The 22,670-nt window shown below is 43.7% G+C and overlaps 1 protein-coding gene across 2 annotated transcripts in view; it reads left to right on the forward strand.

The window, feature by feature from the left end:
• The window catches only part of SGPL1 (sphingosine-1-phosphate lyase 1), a 47,995-nt gene extending 25,967 nt beyond the window's left edge, over positions 1-22,028 (forward strand). For both annotated transcript variants that reach the window (XM_087766765.1, XM_087766766.1), the window contains exons 3-14: positions 641-708; positions 2,675-2,822; positions 4,507-4,586; positions 6,121-6,249; positions 13,250-13,338; positions 14,490-14,595; positions 15,077-15,175; positions 16,239-16,388; positions 16,648-16,886; positions 17,535-17,681; positions 18,713-18,833; positions 18,932-22,028. In XM_087766765.1, the coding sequence (XP_087622891.1) occupies positions 641-708; positions 2,675-2,822; positions 4,507-4,586; positions 6,121-6,249; positions 13,250-13,338; positions 14,490-14,595; positions 15,077-15,175; positions 16,239-16,388; positions 16,648-16,886; positions 17,535-17,681; positions 18,713-18,833; positions 18,932-19,072 (1,517 nt within the window). In that variant the 3' untranslated portion in view covers positions 19,073-22,028. The remainder of the gene's footprint in view (positions 1-640; positions 709-2,674; positions 2,823-4,506; positions 4,587-6,120; positions 6,250-13,249; positions 13,339-14,489; positions 14,596-15,076; positions 15,176-16,238; positions 16,389-16,647; positions 16,887-17,534; positions 17,682-18,712; positions 18,834-18,931) is intronic.
• Positions 22,029-22,670: the final 642 nt, after the last annotated feature.

The following is a 22,670-nucleotide window of genomic DNA, read 5'->3' on the forward strand; positions in this document are numbered from 1 at the left end:
AGTTTTCCGGTGTTTGTCATCAGTGGCTTCTGTCATTCCAGTATTTGCACTGTGGTGGAATTTCTGCCCTTCCCTCTGTCCATCCCCTTCCCCTGAGTCGCATCCCGTTGCATCACGCATTTCCTATATCGGATGGCCGGACACCGACCGGGTGAATCCTTGTCATGTTACAGCTGAACTACTATTTCCTCCTTTGGTCTGGGAGACTGTTTCATATTGCTGAGTGTTTTCATGTTACGATACTATTCTGGTTTGAAGACACAGAAAATAATTTCAAGAAGTATTTCCCCTTTTTGCTGGAGACCTTGTGTTTAGCGAGTCCTAGAGTCCCTGTTGTCTCTGTAAAATTCCACATGTGGGTGCAAATTTCCATGTAAGTAACAAAATGAGTCACATTATTGATCCTTATAGATGGCTGCTGTTCTGCAAGCCAGATGTTTCGGTAGCCTGGTCCATTTCCGAACCTTGCTCTTTGATATGCTAATCTGTCTCACCATGTCCCCTTGCTCACTGTGTTGTTTTAGCCTGGATCAGAAATACTGAGCCTGTGTCATGGGCTGTATTGGAAGTATTGTGCTCCGAGTCCATTTTTTTTGTTTCTTGAATCACATTAGGTTAATTTCTGACTTTTGTCTTTCAGGTTTAACATCCCGAACTAAAAAACAGTTCTTTAAACTACTGAGAAAAATGCCGTTTATCGGGGCTATAGTAAGTATTTGAAAACTTCTCTTAATGTTATCCTGGGTCCTTGTTTCAGCCTGCATAGTGCTCTCTGAGACCTTACAGTTCTGTGCATCTTTGCTGTAATGTTACTGTGATCATAATGATCCAAGGATACAGGTCTGGAAGGTCTTCTGCTGCCACCTGGTTTAATGAAAGTTACAATTTCTACCTAGTCTTTTTGTCAGAGTATCACTGTCATAAAATGGGGGTGCCACTTTTTTTTAAAGAATTGGTAAGTACAGTTACAGAATTTTCCAGTAACATCTCCTCCTTGTTAGATTTTAAGAAAATAATTTTATTTAGGGAAGAAGGGGACAGGATTGAACTTGAGTTGTTCTTCTGGAATGATGTCTTATTCTTGAGCAAGTGTGAGATAGCCGGGTGTTTGTTATACAACATGGAAAGATAATTTTTTTAATCAGATGACTGTCCATGATTAGTTTAGAGCTCAGATACCTATTAGCAACAGTTAGCATTATAGCACATAGATATCAGAAGTTTGTGTAATAAAAATGAGACAAGCTTTAGTGTTTGGGAGATATTTCTTTTTTCATAAAAACTTGAAACTACAAATGTCAGCATGTTTTAGCATGTTAATGACTTAATGATCGAGAAGTGCACAGCTTGGTTTATTTTACCTAGTAAATGATGGTATCACACTTGATGATTGCCCTTCTTTCTGCTTGATGCGTTGGCAGATTTACACATTGATTCGGGGGGGGGGGGCAGGTGTGTTATAGGCGATTTTATCAAACGAAAATAGCAAAGAGGAACTTTTTCCTTTTGGAGTGGACACGGAAGCGGTTTTCAAGTTTCTCCCCCAGCCCTTTGGAAGGGACTAGCATCTCCCTTTTATTTTTTGTCACGTTAAGTGCCCTAGCTTTCACCTTCTGACTTGAGGAGCCTTTGATGAAATGAATTAATGACTTGTTCTCTTCTTATATTTGTTGTCTACCTATTAGAAAAGGACACTTTCCGGGCCCTTTGTATACAATCCCTATTTTGTCCAGACTTACCTTCTTGGGGCTAGGGCTGTTAAGCTCTCCTGTGCCAGAGGACTCCTGGTGTGTCCTATCTGTGTACTGTTTCTGCTCTTTGGTCGGCTGATACCTGATAACATATCAGTTGCTTACAGGAGGCCTTGACTTTGAGGCATTCCAATTTCCAAAAGTCTTTAAAGCTGATGATAACCCAACACCTGTGTTGCCTGGAAGAAGAGTCTCTACTTTGGAATGTGTTGTGAGAAGTCTGGGCCTCCTGAATGTAAGGTGTGGGTGGGAGGAAAGAAGTCTCCCAACTGTGCCTGTAGTGAAGATTTCTTTATTGTTTCTCTCTATTTTCATGAGTTTCTGAACTGTGTGTATGATGGCAGAGGAGACAAGGTTCAAAATGGAATGCATTTGAAGACTTCCACAAATTAAAAACTGAATTAAACAGATTCGGTGGATAAAAATGCAGTATTTTTGCCTTGAGCTTTGTTTTCTCAAGCATTAAGGAAGGGGCTCAAAGCTCCCACTGCTCATCTGTACCCAGTGAAGAACGTACTCTGTCTGAATGTTCTGGTGGTGGTTGTGTCTGTGCTGTTAAATGAAACGCAACCAAGCAGCGGCCTAAGTGCCACTCTGCAATCACCCATAGCGGTTACTTGGCACAGTTCTGGGCTGTGCCAGCTAGCATTCCCATAGGCAATTCCGAGTGCGGTTTAGAGACTAGTGCGTGCCAGTTCACCATTCTAGGCAGCTTGTTTTTGGAGGGAGAGGTAGGTAGGAAGGAAGAGTTGAGCTGCATGGCTGTCAACTCTGCTATGCTTTTTGGTCATAGAGCTGAAACAGTTCCTATCTATTCTGCACAATAGTACGGATGTAGCTAGTGAGTTCAATCATGCATACACTCAACAATTGTTTATAATATGGCCAGCGCCATTGTTGATAGGGTTTTCCTTTCTTTTTAGATTCAAAAGAAGATTGATGAAGCCTTGAATGATGTCACTTCCAGTTTATCCTTCCTGAAAGATGAAAAGGATTATATCAAAGCGCTGCCAGAACAAGGCATGAGCCAGCCTGAAGTACTAGAGAAGATGAAAGAGTACAGCTCAAAAGGTATGAATGTGAGTCTGTACTGCAGCAGAGGTGCGTCTGTTTCATAGACCTAACGTTAGACTTACTCTCTTAAATGAGATCTAATGACTCCTGCTCATGGTTTCATCTTAAATATTTCTTCCCTGATGTTCTTTGCTTGCAAATTTTTGTCTGTTTTCCTTCTGGAAGTGACTAAGATCAGTATTCATGACTTCTAATACTGTAATTGGGGTATTTACAGTGAAATTGCGTTCCTTCCCCAAGAGTTTTAGACTGACGATGGGATAGCTGAGGAGAAGAGAAATACGGAGGAAATTATTTGAATGCATTTTTGATTACATTTCTGAGTAGTTTCCTTGATGTTTGACTTTTACCAGAAATGTGTTTTCTGTGAAACCCCAGGGAATACTCAATAAACCATGTCGTCCTGTCCCTGTCCTGTCCCCCGCCAACTTCCAAGCAGGATTTTTAGGGAATTTCCAAGACTGTCTCTCTTAATTGAAGTCATAATGGTTTGCACCTTGAAAATGCCCTTTACGGAAGGCAAAGTCATGATGATGTTTTCCTGGCTTGCATCCACATAAGCAGTGTCTGAAACTTAATTTGAGTTGCCTCACTCATGTAAATATTTCCACCCTGATTAATGTACCTATTACTTGTAATGAGCAAATTTGGGTGACTTGCTGTCCAGAGGAGAAGATATGAATGCCCAGCTCCTATCCCAAATTTGAGAAATGCCCAAATATTCTGCTAGAACAGTGCATCTACTCCAAATTCAGAGAGTTTCGCTGTTGAATATCCTGTAACAACTTCCTTCTTTACTACTTTTATGTATTGCTTATGTAGCTTCTGTCTGTGTTTTCCCTCAAATGATTATTTCCTTCCTTCGCTGGGTTCTTCTTTCTTTTTTTCTTTTTGTATGGCCCTCTCCTTCTCGCACATGTGCACGCCCCTTTGAAAGTTGCTTGGAAATGAGGGTTGGATTGTGACTATATTCACCTTATATATGCTTGTGAAGGTGATGCCGTTGAGTTTTATGAAGGAGGTTAACAGTTAGGAGATGGAGCAAATAACCAAACAAGTGGAAATACACTGCTGGGGTGTTTAGAGGCAGAAAGTTACTTGGTTAAGTACCATCACGTTGGGCAGTGGGTTGAAACGCTTTTCAACAGGGTGTGCTGCTGGTGCTGTTCCATCCATCTGCTCTCATTTGTTAATGCTTCAGTGGCATATCATTTTAGGTGAAATTTAGTTGAGGCACCCGGTACTGTAGGTTTTAGCAATACAAGCTTGGCCTTTCCATCTCTTCTCAGCTTACAGTGGTAATGGGTGCTCTTTGAAAGTGGCTTTAACTTTAGCCACTCTAGAGTTCAGTTGGTTGGACAGCAGTTTGGGGAGACTGAGTGGGGATTAAGTGGATTACATATTAATATAACTGCTTGCTGCAGCTAGATGTTGTGTATGTGCTGACTCTTGAGTAATTTACTTGCAGTTTGATAAGTTCATGGGATACACGATCCCAGAGGCTTAGCGTCACGCACACAGTTGTCTCTGTGGCACAAAAATCATACTTGTTCCTCATCACTGAAATCTCAAAAGCTGAATCCTCATCTGCAGAACTGGTGGAAGGACTTCTCTGTGCACTTCTATGTGCTTTCTGTGAATGGCTGTGTTTGCAAGCAGTGTGCTCTTCCTTCTCTTTCAGGAGATGTACGTTGGCAGGATGGAAGAGTCTCTGGGACTGTGTACAGTGGTGAAGAGAAACTCACCCGTCTGCTAGTGAAGGTAACATGCAAGCAGTCTAACTTTGCATCTTTGCAGATATCCTTAGCATCTTTAGGGTGACCAGAAACCCCTCAACACTGTACCAGCATCTTTCAAAATAAATAGGGAAGATCTGAAACTAAGACTGCCCAACTATGAAGACGGAACCTAGGGTAAATGTAGGTGGAAGGGGAATTACTAGCAAAACATTTGGGCAATGTAAAGCTGGCCAAGTGACCGTCCCTGTGAAAAAAACGTATAGAGATAACTAGGATCCAATCAGATGAGATGATGTTTTGAGTAAGAAAGTAAGAAGCTGGTTACAAGTGAACTGGAAACTGGTACTGACCTTCTAATTTAGGGAATAGTAGGAGGCATAAAATTGCCATAGATCAGCTTCAGCAAGCCCCCCAACAGATGTGCCTTTGCTGCAGGCTGGAGTGAAAGCATCCTTCACTGTTCTGTTACTGGGAAGTGGTGGGACTTTGAACTGCAACAGCTTCACTGAGCAAAACTAAATTCCTCTTGGTTTAAGCAAAAAAAGTTTGTAAAATGTTTTTTGGCGGTCCACATCTTACAACAATGGAGCATTGGCATGCTTCAGTGGTGTCTTTGTTAGGTCTGTTTACCTACTCAGGAATTTTTCCCGTTGAGAAAGTTGGAAAATAACCTAAAGAGGTTGTTTTTTTTTTTTTTCAAACAGGTCTGTTTTCAAGTATATCTACCTCCAGAGTTTTTTTGCTAGAAAGGGAAATCTAAGCTTCTTGCTCCTGGGAACAGCTTTTATAACAGCTGTAATGAGCTCTGTTCGGTGGTTGCTAATGGTGTTTTCTTCTGCTTGTTGGCATTTTCTTTGCCACTTCTGGGGAAACATAAAGCTCAGAGCAGCCTTTCTAGAGGGGCCTCAGCTTGGACTGAGTGTTGTGGAAACATTTTCTCTGTGCTGATTATTCGCTGTTTTTTCTGCTGTATTTCTTTTAACATCCTTGCAGTTGGTTTTTGATCTCAACTGCAGGAGGTCGGAACTGGCCTGTTCCAGCCTTATCCTGTGAGCCTGCAGTTGCAGAACAAGCATGAAATACTGGTTTCCACTGCCACTTTTATTGCAGTGTGGGTGGGCAGTTGTGCTTTTCTAGCTGCTTCAGAATTCCCCTTTAATAGTAAACTTGAAAACTAGTTCTGCAAAGTAAGTTTTTTTGGCCTGGTTTGTGTAAAGCAATCATAGAGTGCATATTGCGTTCTCTTTTAAAAATAGCTAAACAATTCAACCTGTCTTTACAAAAAGAAATATTGTGATGTTACAGAATCACTCCAGAGGCCAGAGTGCCCTAGAAAAACAAGTCCTTCCCCCCCGAGCCATAGCTTCCCAGCTTGTGATATTCACTTGCAGCAGGAGTTGAGTCCAAGGAGATCTGCAGTATTGACTATGGCTAAATGCAGCTAATTTGCTGTGTGTATGCTGTGTGTATACAGTGTGTATGGTGAGTTCCCAAATCTGCACTGATAATTCAGTGCTTCATCTGCAAGACTAACTTTCTGTCTTTGTTTTCTGAAGGTGTATGAAGAGTTTGCCTGGAGTAATCCTCTCCATCCAGATATATTCCCTGGTTTGAGGAAGATGGAAGCAGAAGTAGTGAGGATTGCCTGTACGCTCTTCAAAGGGGGCCCCAACTCTTGTGGTGCTGTAAGTAGCCTGTCTTCAAGTGTCCCATGAACATTTTGGATATTTCTGACTTTGATTTAAGTGTAAATGCACCTTCTGCTATCTGGCTGAGGTCAAGCTCATTCTGGTATATGCCATGCCAACATAGCTGTGCAGAATATAGTTGCTAATTGCTGCTCTTGGTGAAGCTTTATGAGAGAGAGTTTAACTCGGGGAAGTAGTTCTTCAGACAAGACCATTTACTTCAGCTTTTTTTCACACTCTTATAAATGGTACAGGCTTGATGGCAGTTGGAAAAGAGAACCAGTGTAACGTACCCTGGCTGGTTGTCAGTGGGGGATGGTGAACAGAGCAGTGTCACTTTGAGTAGCTCCCCTCAGTTTTTATCTCTGAACTGGAAATCTGTGAGCCTGCCAGAATGCTAAGATTGAGGACAAGGCTGGCTGGCTGACCGGTCACCAACAAGCAGCTTGAAGTATTGGTGATCAAGCAAGCATGGCATGTATTGTCATCTGTCCAGCTGGAAAGCTGTCTTCCCAGGCTCATGTGGCCTTCCAGTGTGCTAGGCTGGAAACCAGTTTTAAAGCCTTGATAGAGTTCCTAGCAAGAGTTCAGGTGTGTGTCCTTAAACTGATGATTCAAAGTTGGTCAAAGAACAAAAGTTGTGAACTTGCATGATGAATTACTGTTATAAAAATGAGCCGGTTTTTTTTGTGCTCTCCTCTCTTGCTTTACCTTTTTGGTAAGGATCCTGAATTCCTTAGGCCAAATCCTCTCCCTGTTTACATGGTGTATGGGACAGTGAGGTCTTACCTCCTAGCATGGTGGTCAGGTGCAGCTGTGATACAAGCAGGCTGCTTAATAACTTGCAGAGAAAGTAGTTCCATTTGAGAATAATCCAGATGAGATTTTTCAGACACTGGGTGTGAGGTGATTGCTGTCTGTAAATATGCTAGGGAGGGAGAAGGCCAGCGATGGCTGAAGATCAATAAAAACCTGTTGACAGAAGAGTTTATGAAGTGAACTGGCTTTGAATGGTCTTAATCTGACAGTTGGAGGCTTGGCTGTGTTAAGTAAGTAAGTACTGGAGTAGCCTTATAGTAGGTGTAGTTGGGACCAAACTCTTAACTGGATTGAAAATGAAACTTGGCTGTGCAGTGTCTGGGAGTGTAAGATGCGATTTGCTTTTGATAGCAGGAGGTTGCACCCTGTGGCTTGTCTTTTCGGAACTGTATTCCTCCTGCCGCCTTCAAGCTTAGAGAAGGAACATGCCTCTTTGCTTATAAAAAACATTTAACCTCACCTCATCTCCTTCCTGGTTTGCAGTGCTGAGAACACTGGTGAGATTATCCCTGGAGTGGGGTAGAGGCTAGGTCTAAAGCTGTTGAAATTCATCTTTATCAGCAGTTGAGATGTCAATTGATACAAGTCAGATAGCTCTGTGACACTTACTGTATGCTTGGAGAACTTTGCTTGCTGAAGCCTGCAACGCATGTGTTCAGTTTTTGTTACATAAAGCATGTGTTGTAAAAGTGTCAACCTTGGTCCTGTGTGCTCTTTCAGTGAAATTTAAAAGTAGAATTGCCTAAGAGGAGAGGTTCAGAATGAGTAAAAAAAACTGCTTCAAAACAATCAGACAGTGATCATGGCCACCATGAGACCTCCACGGATGCTCTCTGGGGAATTCTGCTTTTCCCTCTGCTCCTTTCTTCTTTCCTTCTGTTCTGAGGATTGTGCTGCGAAGCTGCAGCTGAGATTAAAGCAGAAACAAAGCAAATGGGGAAGCGTGCAACCTGCCGTGGAGTTACGTTCTAGCTGGTTGCACAGTCAAATTTGCAGGGTGAGAGGGAGGATTGAAAAGTTGATTGGCCAGAAACGTAAGATTAATTGCATCCCTGTAATTATCTTGTCCAAATGAGTCTCTCCAGTGGACTTTTTGTCTTCCTTCCATGTTGCCCTTCCTGACTGCGAAGAGTGTCCAGAGTTGCTAATCATTGATGGAGAGATGTGGCTGAATATATGGAGGTCACATGCTCTTTAAATAGTTGGGCTCAAAGACTTCTCTTATTTTCTCCTCCCCAAAACAGAATCAGCATTTCAGAATTATTTCTAGAGGCTTCGACAGTTACAAAGTCATTTTAAAAGAGCATTTTTTCAAACTGATGCTATGCTTTCTGTCTCTGGAAGGCCCTGCTGTAGCTGGTTGCTCAGACTGCCGCAGTTATACTTCAGCAACCGGTGAGGCTGTAAAACAGAGGTGGCTAAACCAGCGAGGGTGCAATGCTGTGAGTTATCTTTATCTTTAAATTGATCTGTTCAGGAGGTGCTGCTGGCTTTTTCTACTGAGAAGGCTTATGGTTTACCTGATTCAACTTTTGCAGTGTTGTAAACTAAAACAGTTTTTTTTCCTGAATTTCATCACTGCCATCTCCAAGAAGCAATGTGTCTTATTGCCGGGTCCCTGTCTGCTGGGTTTGCTAATGTGATTTAAGCAACTGGGACTGCTTGTCCAATTTTGTTGGTGCCTGGTGATGGTCCCTGAAGGCAGATGGAGCTTGTTGGTGTTTCTGGAGAGTGTATCTGTGGCTATGCTATGTGGAAAACACCAAAAGTTTCTGTCTGTGCTTCTCAGTGAGGCAATTTCACTTCCTTTGTGCTCTGATTTCCACGACACGTTGCAGAAACAGCACTTTTTGGGGCTAATACTCTGCTGCTCAGTGTGGGAAAAGCAGCAGAGTGACACACTTGTGTTGTTCCCAGAGCCTTCAGCAGCCTGGGGATCCCTGCGCGGTCCTGCCCGGTGTGATGTGGACATCTTCCTAAGCAGGGTCTCTGGAGAGCAGTCCCCTGCTTCCTCTTTGAAGGTTTTTGGTGTGCTTAATAAATGCTAAAATGAAACATGTCTTTTTAGATTTCTGAATGTTAAGTCAGATGAGCAGCTTGCATTATTAAAAGCAGTTGCCTTTATTTGAGACACGGGGGCTGTAATTCTCCTTAGCTTAAACATGGGCATAAAAACACTAACAATGCCCTTGTGGTGGGGGGTGTGCAGGCATGCCTTTTGCCTTAAATTGCACTGAGAGATGTTCCAGGTTTTTAAGCAGTTTTTAAAAGTAATCATTTTCAGCAGTGGATGGATGCTTCCTATTTCTCACTAATTACTACTTTTGTTCTTACTTTTAATCGTGTTATGCAAGAGCAAAGAGACAGGAATTGGTGATTTTTGGCTCCCAGGAGATTCTAATCACATTCTTGCAATGATTTGGGAGGACTAATTAAGCTCAGCACACGGAGGAGGAATGGGGGAGTTTGTTCTTGTCTGATGTGTGCATGTGTTCCTGTTCACAAGGTTCTTTGTTTTGCGGTGCTGGCTCTGTGGATTTCCCCTCTAATTTAGGGAGAAATCACCACTTTTATGCAAGCTTCAATGATTTTTTTTTTTTTTTTTTTTTTAGTAGTTGTTTGAACTTTAAAAAGAAAGGGCAGCTTTGAAGTGCAGGGGAAAATTGCATGGGGGGTATTTGATGTCTGTCTCTATGAATTCTTCTTCCTGCAGCTGAGGACAGGAGAAAGGAGGCGAAATCAGTAGATGCAAACCTAAGGCTCCTGTAGAAACCATCTTGTCTCTTCCTCCCAAATTCTGGGGCTTCCAAACTTTTGTCGTAGTGCTGGCTGCGCATTGGAAGTAGGACTTTAACAGTGAAATGTGAGTGATGTGTCTTGGGGGGGCTTAAACTCTGCAGATCTGTCAGGTTTTATCTGTAGTGATGAGCAGGTCACCTTGAGAGAAACAACTAGTGGAATTTACTACCTGCAAGTTTACAGGGGTTTTATGTGAGTCTGCAACTACGTTATGACTGTGCAGTGGATTGTGGTGTATTTTTAGTCTAATGCTACCTTAGAAATAAATTGTAGTTTGTTTTCTTATTCATGGGGTAGTTCAGCTCAGTGAAACTTTTGGTCAGCTTTGTCTCCAGGGTCTGAATGGATGTGTTTCCTAAGGCGAAAATGCAAGCAAAACTTTAGAGACCACGAACCAAAGTGGTTCTTTTGTGTCTGACAGTTTGACAGTGACATGCAGGTGGCACGGCCAAAGAAATCCTAGAATAGGGACCGTAGCTCTTATTGCTGTTTTAATGATTTGGAGGGAGGGAGCAATGGAAGGGAATATACCGAGTTTAGAAAGCAGGAGGGATATTTTTTCCCCTGTGCTTTCTCCTTTCCCCTCCCATGTGGAAAATAATAAATAAATCAAGAACAAAGAAGTCTGTTTGCTTGCCTTTTTCCACACACTTTGGCTGGCTTTTGAAGATAGCGCAGAGTTGGAAAGCTGCTTAAAACAATGCCTATTTCCAGCCCCTTTTCCCCATGGCATTGCTTGAGTGGACTGTGGACTTTCATTTAGAGGAGAGAAAAAAATATTTGTGCGAGCCATTGGCGGGTGCTGAATCACTGCGTGTTGGCTAGCTGCCGGCGTGCCGCAGGCAGTGGGGAAGTTGTATCCTGTGACAGTGATTCAAGCCCTGGCTATAGCAGAACGAGTTTGCTGTTGACACCTAAGCTGACAAAGCCTCCTGCAAAGGAGCAGACTCCCTCTGCAGGTATAAATGGCGTGGACCAAAAGGGGTTTTGCTGTTGTAGCTGCGCCACGCTAAAGGTGCTGCTGTAGATCAAGCTGCTTTGGCACGTCTCTGTGGCGTACACTCATGTTGGTACTGACTGTGGGCCAATTTAGGAAGCTGATCTGGCTGAAATTCAGCTTTTTGGGTGGATTTTCAGCTGCCTGAACAAGCTGTGTGTGTGGTCATCTGCATGCCAGCCTTGGGGCCTGGGAGGAGGATCTGTCCTGGATGCTGTTCCTTACCCTGTATCTGACCGACTGCCGAAAAGCATTGACTCTGACCTCCCCCAAAAACCTGTGTGGCTCAGCGCTTGCACGCAGGTGATAAGCCGGACTTTGAAGGAAGGTTTGTTGGATATAAGGGCGAGATGTTGGTGCTTTGGTGGAAAGATTGAAACGGGAATAAGACTGAACAGAAGCTGCTCTTTGAAGAGCAGGTTATCTAAATGAGAGTAGAGGTGTAGGGACTGCCTGGAGCAGGCCTGGTGGCATGAAGTGTCTAGCATTCAGCAATGTGGATCCTAGATCTCCAAATCTTCCCTAGCAAAGTTTTCACAATCATTGCAATATTGTAAGCAATGTTGCAAGCAGTGTTACAAGTATGCAATAATCCCATTCCTCTTCTCCCAGCCAGCATTGGGAAGGCAATCCATGTTATACCAGCTGTTTGGTTTTTTTTTTTCCCAAAGGTAATAGCTGACAACTTCATAGATCTTTTCATAAGAAGGGTTGAGAAGTGAATGACACAGCCCATAAAATGCTTAAGACATTGTGTTCCTGCTACCATCTATTTGCTTCACAATAAATGCAACGATTTCTTTATCCAGTGTGAGGCTCTGTTAGGGTTTATCTGTGACAGCTGTTGCTTTACAAACTACCAAAAAAGCAGAAATTGTCTGTGGTGTAACAGTCACTTCCACACTGCCTGTGGCAGCAGCTGCTGCTAGCTTGGATCATGTTAGGAACAAATGTGGCAGGCTGTCTTGTGTCTGTGAACTTTGTTCCTTATCTCTGTACTTAATGATTAGTCATTGTCATGCAGTCACACTACTTCTTTGCATTTTGGGGTTTTGCAGCTATGTCAGCTGGGAAAAAAAAACAAAAGAAAACCCACACTAGCAGATGTCATAAGGCATGCAAATGTGATTGCATCCTTTTTATGTTTATTTTTTGGGCGGAGAGGTTAAAAGGGGAAGTTGCAGTTTGTTCAGCAGGTTTGAGGATCAAAGTTAGTCCTCCATAAGCACTATAAGTAGGTTTTGATTCCTTTCTTTCACCTGCACTTCTGTATACCTGTCCGAGGTGCCCCCCATCCTTGAGTTATGGCTCACCCAGTGTAGCAGTAAGTCAGTGCTGCAGGCTGCTTGAAAAACCAACCTGACATTTTACAAGGTTGAAGTTTTACTTTGGAAAGTTTGTGCCCACACACTTTTCTGTCCCCTGCATGTCAGAACTCATAAAGGCTGGCTGACAAGAGACAGTCCTCCCACTTGAGGAATTTCTTCCTGTAAAGAGTTTAATTTATTTACTTGCAACAGCTCTTGAGTTTCAGTATGCAATAGTAAACTTAATCAAACAGCTTGTGCGTATAGCTTCCTCTCTTCCACCTCCTGATGCAAACCCCCTTGTTTTCCTATGGTGAGGGTAAAGAGGGCTGGGACAGCATGGGTAGTGGATTGCGTGGATACCGAGGCACTTGCTGGGGAGGGTAATGCAGAAATTCCTTCTGGTATAAAATTTCTTGGGTCCTTGAAGACTTACAAGCTCTGGCCTGGCGTTGACCAGACCTAGGCTGGTCTCTGCAGAGAGAAGGTGGGAGAGAGCTCTGTACTCTGCAGTGTTCCAGGTTCTGGGAAGGTTTTGTAGCTCAGGAGTGGTGCCAGCGCTGAGCTGGCTCCATGCCTCAGCGTGGCACTGCGCCAGACCTAATGAACCCTGCTGTACTTCAGTTGACTTAATACAGACTCAACTTTGTTGTTTCCTTATATGTGGCATAATTAATCTGTAATCCAGATAAACAATCCCTGGGTAATCAAGAGCTAAGTATGTGCTGGTAGTTTCATGAGGTGTGGTCATGTTTGCCAGCTAGTGACTGCGCAGTATGGTCCCTTCTTGTCAAGCTTTTGAGTTGGATTTTTTTTTTGTTTTCCCTTTCCCTCTGCCCCTTTAAATAGAGTCAACATTTATTTAAATGTGCGCTTTCGAGCTGAATGTCAGAAAGCTGCCTTGAGCTGTTCAGTGACTTCTACTGCCCTTGAAACCTGAGCTTTCCTGTACATCTCTTGCCTCTGAAGCATCTCTGGGCAGAGATGCTGTGGCAGCATCCCTTTTTTGCTTTTCTCTTCTGCAGCATCCATGTAAGCGGTTGTTTTTCTTGTTTGCTTCTTTTCTTCATGACAGATGACATCTGGGGGCACTGAGAGCATTCTGATGGCCTGCAAAGCATACCGAGACCTGGCTTACGAGAGAGGTATCAAACAGCCAGAAATGTGAGTGATACTTCCGCGGCTTGGTTTTTGCTTTGGGAGCTTGTGGGACTTACTGTTCCTCTGAGTGGAGGTGGCTGCTAGACCCCAATATTCCTTCATTTTATAGCTCATTACCCCCTCCTCCTTGTCCATCTGCATCTGAAGGAGAGAAACCTGGGTTGAAAGAAGCAGTGTGAAAGCACAGAAACCTTTAAGCAGATCCTGGGGGGCTGTGGTAGCTGTGCTGTGCAGATGTTTTTGCCAATACCTGCATGCTGCTCTAGACAGAGCCTGCTCATATCCGCTTTGGGCCCCTCTCGAGCAGAGATTGTCAGGCCCTTTGAAGTGTTTAAGGGTTTTGATTTATTCAGATCAAAGAGGGTTTAGCCTGGGACCAAAGTTGGGGCTGGTTGGAGCTGAAATGAGGAATCGTACTGATCATTACACTGCTAATAGAGGATTTGCTCTCTCTAAGGTGCTTCTTTTTTCTAGACGGCGCATCAAAAATGTTTCTCTGGTTAATTGCTTACGGGGGAAAACACAGAGAGAGATGAAACACTGTGGTGTTCATCTTCGGCTGATTTCCTGCGGTTCTTTTCTTCCCTCTCTAACATTTTTGCATGCTATTAAAGGCTCCGATAAAGATACGATGCCTCAGAAAACATGATTAATTAAGGGTGTTCAGCCACTGTTATTAGAGATGGGATACAGCAAATATTGCTTTCATTTGGTGTATTTATGCTGTTCCTTCCCTTTTGTATTGTCATGTGCCCCTCTCAGGGAGGGTAACTGGTTGGAGATGGTACGATATTGTCCGATATGACAAGAAATTAACTTTCTTGGGAGCTCTGGTTCCTGGTTCACAGGAGACCATGCAGTGGAATAGAATTACTTTAATAGGTTTTCTCTGGGTTGTTCAGATTGAGTTTCCATCATTTTAGTTCAGAACAGCACGCAGCCTCTCGTCTGTCCCAGACAGCATTTTCCCCAACTTTTTTCTTTTTTTTGGTCTGTATGATTTTTGGCTAGTTGAAACATGCAGTTGACCTGTTTGTGACCTGTCTGTCACATGCAAATACCTGCAAGTTGAATTGTTTTGCTCTTTCCCCTCCTGTTCACGGTAAGGCTTAGGTGCTACCTGGGTTGACCTATGCAATCTGTTACTTTTCTAGGTTGGTCCCGGTGAGTGCTCACGCAGCGTTTGACAAGGCAGCACACTACTTTGGACTGAAGTTGATTCACATACCGTTGACCAAGGCTATGGAAGTGGATATTCAGGTATTACTTTAGGCAGCACAGCACTCTTTCTGTGGGAAATTAGCATTGTACAGCAAATAAGCAAGAAATCTACCTATCCAGGTGGCAAATCAGTGGATAGAGGGATGAATGCTTCCTGGAAATAAGGAACAATGGCAGGAGTAAGTGTCTGTCATTGCAGATAAGGTTTTGTTTGAAGTAATTGGATGTAAACCATCCCTTTTTCCTGTGTGGGTCATTTAGAATCAAATAATTTATGTATTTCACAAACAGCCCCAGATTTCAGATGAGGGCGAACAAAAGCATTCTAGTATTTCCAAGTGGATGAGTTAAATTACTCAGTTGATGTCTGCTGATGCTTGTAGCTCATTGCTTTGCTTTCTATAGGCTTTTGTGTGTTGGTTTTTAAGACCAGACGCTGCATGTTTTCACTTTTTATCTTTTCTGGCAGGGTGGCACTTGGTAAGTGGAATGTGAGCATCTTCTCTCTTTAAATCTTCAGGCAATGAGGAGAGCTATCTCGAAGAACACAGCAATGCTGGTCTGTTCTGCTCCCCAGTTCCCCCATGGAATTATGGACCCGATTGAAGAGGTGGCAGAGGTAGGGTGCCCCTGGGATTTCTGGGGTGCTGTGGCAATAAAACCAGCATGTCCTTCTGTACGAGAAGAGCAGAGGGGTTCCAGGACACTAACCAGCGAATCTGGTGGGAGGAGCAGTGTTGTTGGGAGGGTATTACTGTCCTTAAATTGGGTATTAACTGACAGCAGGATATGTACAACACAATTTGGAAGTTAGGAGGAATATGGGACTATTTTCTTGCACTCTGTAATGGCTGCGGGAGGGTGGGCTTTAAATACCAGAAGTACCTCTGGGCATTGTCTTAAAGCTATTTGTGTGGGGCTGGATTTTGGACTTGAGCTGGTGCATGCAGTGTGTCACAGCAAGGCAAAATGGCAAGCCTTTTGCACATGCTTTGTCTCTGAACTTTCAAGTCTGTGCCGTAAACTTCTGCTGTAACTGAAGGTATGTATGGTGTATGTGACTTTTGAGCTCTGCTGCACCCACTGCGAGACCAACCAGAAGGGTATTCTTTGATATCTGAGCGGAAATAACAGCGAAATAGTCCACCTGGTAAAAAGGCTTTGATTTAGGGCCTATTGGTTGTAGCAAGCTCGGTGCAGAAGTTGGAGGAATGCGTGGAGAGAGTAGAAGTCAAAGGGCTGGGATCTTATTTTTCAAACACACATCTTGATTTTTCTGTCCGTGCTCCAGTTGTTATTTATTTTGTATGTAACCAGCCAAGGCCTCTGACCTTCTTTTCAGTTGGATCATGCCCTTACACTTTATTGCAGATGTTCCTTTCAGACCACGTTGTCACATCTCTTTGGCAAATACAGCAAGCTGCCAAAATGCAATGTTGTTATTCCTCTTCCTGGCAATCTTCAAATGTGTGGAAAGCAGGAGAAAGCATCCCACAAGTAGTGAGGCCTTCCAGATCTCCTATCCTCAACAGCTTGAGAGTGGCATGATGTTCCAAAAGGGTCCAGGAAACATTTAATTGTGAAATGCAGAGTACCTTTTGGTGCCTGGAGTTTGGGTGCCCCGACAACATTGTTTTCTTGCCTGATTGCATGTTACTCACCAGAATGTCTTGTTCACACAGCTTGCAGTGAAGTACAAAATCCCCTTCCACGTTGACGCCTGCCTGGGTGGTTTTCTTATTGCTTTCATGGATAAGGCAGGGTTCCCTCTAAAGCGTCGCTTCGACTTCCGTGTAAAAGGTGTGACCAGCATTTCTGCTGATACCCACAAGGTAAGAAGTGGAGAGAAAGGTCTTCCAATGCTTTCATTTTTGGGGAACAATTCCCGATGCCATCCCTGCCTTCAGACATTTCTTCTCTGCTATGTGGAGGAGTGCTAAAGTGCAGGGGTAAGGCCTGCCCTATTCAGGTGCTTTGTGCAATGCACCAAAGTATGAGCAAATGGGATCTTGGTGATGGCATGCAGCCAGTGCTTGAATGTATTCCTGTGCCCTCCTGCTGCTTTTTCAATGCTTTCTGTGCCCCTTACAGTATGGCTACGCTCCCAAGGGCTCCTCAGTGGTGCTGTACAGCGACAAGAAGTACAGGAGCTACCAGTTCTTCGTAGCACCTGACTGGCAAGGGGGCATATACGCCTCCCCCTCCGTGGCAGGCTCCAGGCCTGGTGGAATCATAGCCGCGTGCTGGGCAACTCTGATGCACATAGGGGAATCGGGCTACGTTGAGGCTACGAAGAGGATCATTAAAACGGCTCGTTTCCTCGAATCAGAGTACGTGCGTGCCTTAGTGTTTTGATCACGCTCTGACCCTGTTCTGGACTCGTTCTCCCAAACTGCTTTTGTTTCTCTTGCAACTTTTTCCCCCCCACCCTGGTGAAGCTATAGCGTGTTACCTGCTGGGTGGAGATCCACTGGGCAGTTATGGGAGAAGGTCCTTTGTTTATGCCCAGGTTGCTGCCCTGTGCCAGATAGCCGAGAGGCACAGGGAGGAGGGGTGCAGGCATCTTTATTTGGCTGACTTTGCTTTGAGAATTTCTTCTGCCTCAGCCACGGCTGAGGGGGAATCTGGGAGGACTTGCTGAAGATGGTGAAAGAAGGGTTATACTTGCTCTTTTTGGGGTGCTTGTGTTGCTACGTGAGCTGATAAGTTGATCTTCTCTGCTACTCTGATATCCCTTGCCTCTCTGTCCTCCCTCTTTTCCATTTCTTCCTGAGTGTACTTGACTTTAGGGGCCTCTAATGACCTGAGTCCTTTTGCAAGTTCACACAGCCTGGGCTGGTTGCATGATTTTTTTGATAGGGATGTGCTGTCATCTGTTCCCTTCTGTAGCTTTTCCTTTAAGGCTCCAGATAGATGGACAGAATATCTGGCCCTTGTAACCCTGGTCGGTCACTTCTTTCCTCCTTTTTCTTTTTAAGGTTGAGAAAAATTGACAGCATCTTCATTTTTGGGAAACCTGAGGTGTCTGTCCTCTCCATCGGTTCGGACACTTTTGACATTTATCGATTATCTAATTTCTTAGCTGCAAAAGGATGGAACTTAAATGTCCTACAGTTCCCATCAAGGTGAGTTTGTGGAGACCAGTGGAGAGTGATGTGCCTAGCCAGGCTATGCAAGATGGTTGTCTTCAGGCCACATAGCTCTCTTGATTTGCTGAGTGGTGTTGTCCATATCTGATAAATTGTATGTAGACTTTTCCTCTGCAGAAAAGGAATTACTTTTGTAATTGCTTATATATAGCAGTTACTGCAGTGAAGATAAGGCAGTAGTAATTTTAATGAGCCTGGCAGAGGACATATCTGAGGCTTCCTTTCTATTTACCTCTGTCTAATACGAGCAGAAAAATATAAATAGCCAGGGCTTTATCTCATGTTAGTTAACTGAGGTTTTGTAGATTGATTTATTTATTTTTAGTATCTTCTTGCTGCCTGCTGAAGGTGAAGGTAATTGAAAGAACAGTGAGGGGCTGATCATTTTCAGTGATTTTTTCCAGTCTGGTGTAAAATGAATGTTTGTCAGAGAGTTTCCTTGAGTGGGTAGTTGTTGTTTTTCTGTGGGTAAAAGGGGCAAATGCTTTCAGATGTAGCTGCACTGAAAAAATTTCGGACTTTCAGTTAGCATGAAGTGACGTCTGGAGAGCCTGAAGCGATAGCTCAGAGATGTGAGTAGCCTTGTTCCTTCTGGTGGATGCTAACTTCCACAGCTGATGGCTTATCTGAGCTGGAGAGGAAGGGGAGGAAAATGACGGCAAGGATCACCATGCTTGCAGGCAGCTACATTTTTCTCACCAGAGGTAGCTGGAATGAGGTGAGAATTATAGGCCTTTAAATGTGTATGGTGAAGTCAGGAAGGAAGAGTTGCCGTTTTACAAAAGAACTGAATTCTATGCAGCTTGGTTCTAGCAAGTACTTTGCAGGGGTTACCTTTAATTGAGAGTTGGATCATCTTCTCCCATTACACTGCTGAAATGCTGTTTTAAGGAGATACACGGTTGTCACTGGCCAGGGAAGGACTAATTTGCTGTCAGTTGCTCAGAAAATGCGGAGCTGTACGTACTTGAGATGGTTAATCTCTCCCCTCTCCCCTGCCTGCCCAGCATTCATCTCTGCATTACGCAGTTACACACGAAGTCTGGTGTTGCTGAACAGTTCCTGAAAGATGTGAAAGACAGCATTGAGGAGATCATGAAGGACCTCAACGCCAAGACCACAGGCATGGTAAGGAGGCCAGCATATAGTAAGGGTGCGTTTGGGGTGAGCGTGTTTCTCTGATGGCATTAACGATCCTATGTAACGACCTCCTCTTCTCTGCTTAGGGAGCCATCTATGGAATGGCCCAGTCCGTCCCAGACAGGAGCTTGGTGGCAGAGATTTCTCAAGCGTACTTGGATGGCCTGTACAGCACGGATGTTCCTTGCAGTGAAAAGCACATGAATGGCTCTCCCGGCCACCACTGACTGTAGTGCAACGATCGGTGGCTTGCCAGCTAGCACTGGGGTGATTCTAAAGGCTTCCTAGGGGAAGAGATTGCAGTAAGCCTTTGTTCCTACAATTGCAGGTCTGATGGCGGCTTGATCTTGAAAACTTCCTTCCCCGTCTTAGTCTGTTCTGAAATCTGCATTATTTTCATGCCCAACTTTAGTTTTAGGGCTTTTCTCCCCTTCCCCCTGCCTATTTTCATCATGACTATTGATGGTGAATTGAACGTCCATTCCACAACTCCAAATTCCTCAGGTATTCTGTGTGTCACTTTCATTCCTTGCTGTTTCTTCTCCTCAGACCTGGTATTCAGCCGGTGTCCAGCCAAGTGTTAGATTTGAGTTCTCATGTTGTGTTCCAAAGCTTCAATCTTCCCAGAAGCTGAAGGTAGAAAATAAATTGAATATTTTGTTTTCTTTTGAGTATTCCTCCAAGCTACTGCATTTAACAGACTGTGCTGGGAGCCTTATGTCTATGTAATGCAGAGCCGATAAATTGGCAAAGGAAAGATGGTCATGTACTCTGTTTGAAATCCCCTCTGGAGATCTCAGTAAGACTGCAATCAATATCTGCTGAGGAGAAAACAACCCAACACAAAATCCTTTTCTGGAATCTCTTGGTTTGTATAACAGCAGAAATAGAAACCAAGTGGGTGGCGTAAGGAGAGGAACTGGATGGTACTGAAAATCCTAGGTACATAGTAACTGTTTTGCTTCCCTGCCTCTTCTAGGAGGCATGCATTTACCACCTAGAGTGCTTGTTGTACCTTGCACCATTCTGGAGGTATGTGCAAAACAGTGATTTCACTGTTCATAACTTGAAGGTTTTGCACTATCTCACAATGCTGTAGTAGAGTCAGTCAGGCCCTGGCGTGTGTCATGGCTAGGGACTTCACGTGCAAACGGATGGCGCCAAAGCTGACCTTTTTTTACCGTGATCTTTTAGTATAAAAAGGTGACTTTTGTAATAGTAGTAATCTCTCTGCTCTTTGCACTGATTCATTTAAGGCACATTCTCAAAAGGGCATTCACCATTGTGCCTTGACGCTTCTCTGGCTTTTTATTGTGGGATGCCAGGGAGGGTTTGAGGGTTCAGCTGTTGACTGCAGCGTTTGCTGCGGTTGTTTCCTTATGGTACTATACTAAAAAAAAAAACCTCAAAGGCAGACTGGCCTCAGAGAAAGTATGCTTGCCTATAGGTAGAATAGTAGTTGTATTGAGCCAAGTCCCTTCACAGTATTACAAAGATGCTGGTATAGCTCTGAGAGGTAGGTGATAGGATGCAGCAAGTTGGAGGTATTCAAGCCTTGGGCATGTGCTCACCCTTCCTACTTTTCTCTGTTTTTACAGTGAGAGAGTTTTTCCAGTGCAACTTGTGAGGCAGTTGCGGCCTTAAGGACAAGCTAGAATCTCTTGAGTTATTAAACAGTGGTAGAGTCACTCCTGCAGGGCTTTCCCAGGTGTTGCCTCTCAGCTTTTTGCATGATACTGAGAGTTTCCCAGGCGGAGTTCAACACTTGGGAGAAGACTTTGTGCCATGTCTAGAGAGTCTTGTGCAGGGCAGTTGAAGGCATCTGTCTCTCTGCTGTAGTGGGCTTGTTAGCCTGAAGCTGACCCTCCACTGGCTTAACGCAGCTGAAGCACACACTTGCACAATAATTACACCGAATGAGAAGGTTACTTACCAGCCGCTGCACAAACTAGTGCAGCAGCCTTGGGCCCAGTGATTGTGGGAAGAATACTTGCTTTTTAACAGGTTTATTCTCAGTGCTAGGAGACAAAAGTATTTTGGCCATCTGCCCTTAAATTGATGACTTTATGCATGTCTCTGAGCCCTTGTGAAAACATCGCATTTGAATTGCCTGATAGTCTCTTGGTGGTGTTACCAGCTCTGGCAGTCAGCATTTATGTTGGACCTATTTATTCTGTTAACGTCTTACCAATGTGACCATGAATTTGCTGTACTTCGGAGACAGTCTTAAGTGTCTGGCTACTGTGATGGTTCTCTTTTGAACCGAGATTTAAAAAAAAAAGAAAACAAAAACAAAAAAGGGAGGTACTCTTTTTGTTTCTGCTTTAAAAGAAAGGGGGATGGTTTGGGGTGGGGTTATGGAGAGAAAAACTCCCTCCTCTTCCCTGGTTGCATTTTCCTCCGAGGAAGTAGATGGATCTAACAGATCAGTGCTCCATTTCACATTTTTGGATGTATTTGAAGATGTTATTTGTAAGTCAGTGTGTTCCATTCTGGGCCTCACTTACTAGTGATATTTGTGGGTTTAATTATTTTATGTGTATTTGTTCTATACTGTTAATGTAATCTGGTCAGGAATAGGCCACTGTAATTTACTGGTGTGTAGTCTCTATTCATCCTTGTCATCTAACATGTAATCTGCATCTCCCTTATCATGCCAAATGGTCTTAGGAAAATGGTGCAATTAACAGGCAGTGTAATTACTTAAAAGAGGAAAAAAGAAGAATTTTATGGACTGGATTATGATCTGAAACTGGATGGTACTTTAGACCTGGAGGGATCTTCGTGACTATTAATTCCTGCGAGATTTCTGACTGTCAGGTTTTCCAAATTTGTTGCTTGTACAAAGCACTCCCAAGGGATTTGCGTGCTCTTAGGTACTAGACTGAAGAATATCCAACGGGATGGACCAAGAAGAGATGTGTGTCTTCATGCCATGGATTTCATCTGCACTTTTCTGATGACTTGGGGGAGGGGTGAGTGGAAGGGTTGCATACAACACAATAATATCTTGCCCAATAAATACACATTAACTTTTTAATGAACAAATGGGACGAGTTGTTCATCTGATGGCAGTATTCTGTATTGTTCTAATTTGCCACTGTAAAACTGTAGGCTGAAATAGCTGAAGAGGTGGTGAAAATGGGCCTAGTTTGTATTAAAATGGTGCATTTAGCTATCTAGGCTCATTGAACTCTTATTTTTCTGTTTCAGTGCTTATTTGAATGAATGGGGACCTATTGCTCCTGGTCTTTGCTCATGCACAGCCTAGTCTGTAGCAGGGAGAATGGTTTCTGAATCTTACTAACTCTGCCCGAGGGCTGCTCTTTCATTCTGTCAAGATAAAGGTGGTGTCCGTGGCTGCACCTTGCCTGTGGTGTTCAAGGATGCTGAAAATCGTCATTTTAAAAGCTGTGGATTTTCTCTTAATGCTTTATAGAACTTTAAAGGGTTAAAAAAAAAAGGAGAAAGACAGACCTGAATTTTGGGTGTTTGTAGTGTTTCTCCCAGACTGTTTTGCTGAAAGCAACTAGGGTTGGTTTCACAGCAAATTGTTCCTGTTGTACCGAAAACGCAGCAATTTGGCTGCAGACTCCCTGAATGCTGAGATCATTGTGTTACTGGAGTGAAGATCTTACACCACCAAATCCACCTACAACCTATTTTGGGAGGTATCCCACCATAAGAAGCCCCTGGCCCGGTGCTTGCGCTGCTTTCGTGCCTTTTGGTTGTGCCTTCCCTGTGTGTGTGCCTTGGCCATGGTATGCTTCTGATTTTAGCACAAGCGGTTTTTATCTGATCTGCTCTGGCTTTGATAATCTCATT

This window comes from Nipponia nippon, unplaced genomic scaffold (assembly GCF_047370975.1).
Source record: "Nipponia nippon isolate SJK-2023a ecotype South Korea unplaced genomic scaffold, ASM4737097v1 scaffold_3, whole genome shotgun sequence".
In the NCBI taxonomy this organism is placed as follows: Eukaryota; Metazoa; Chordata; class Aves; order Pelecaniformes; family Threskiornithidae; genus Nipponia; species Nipponia nippon.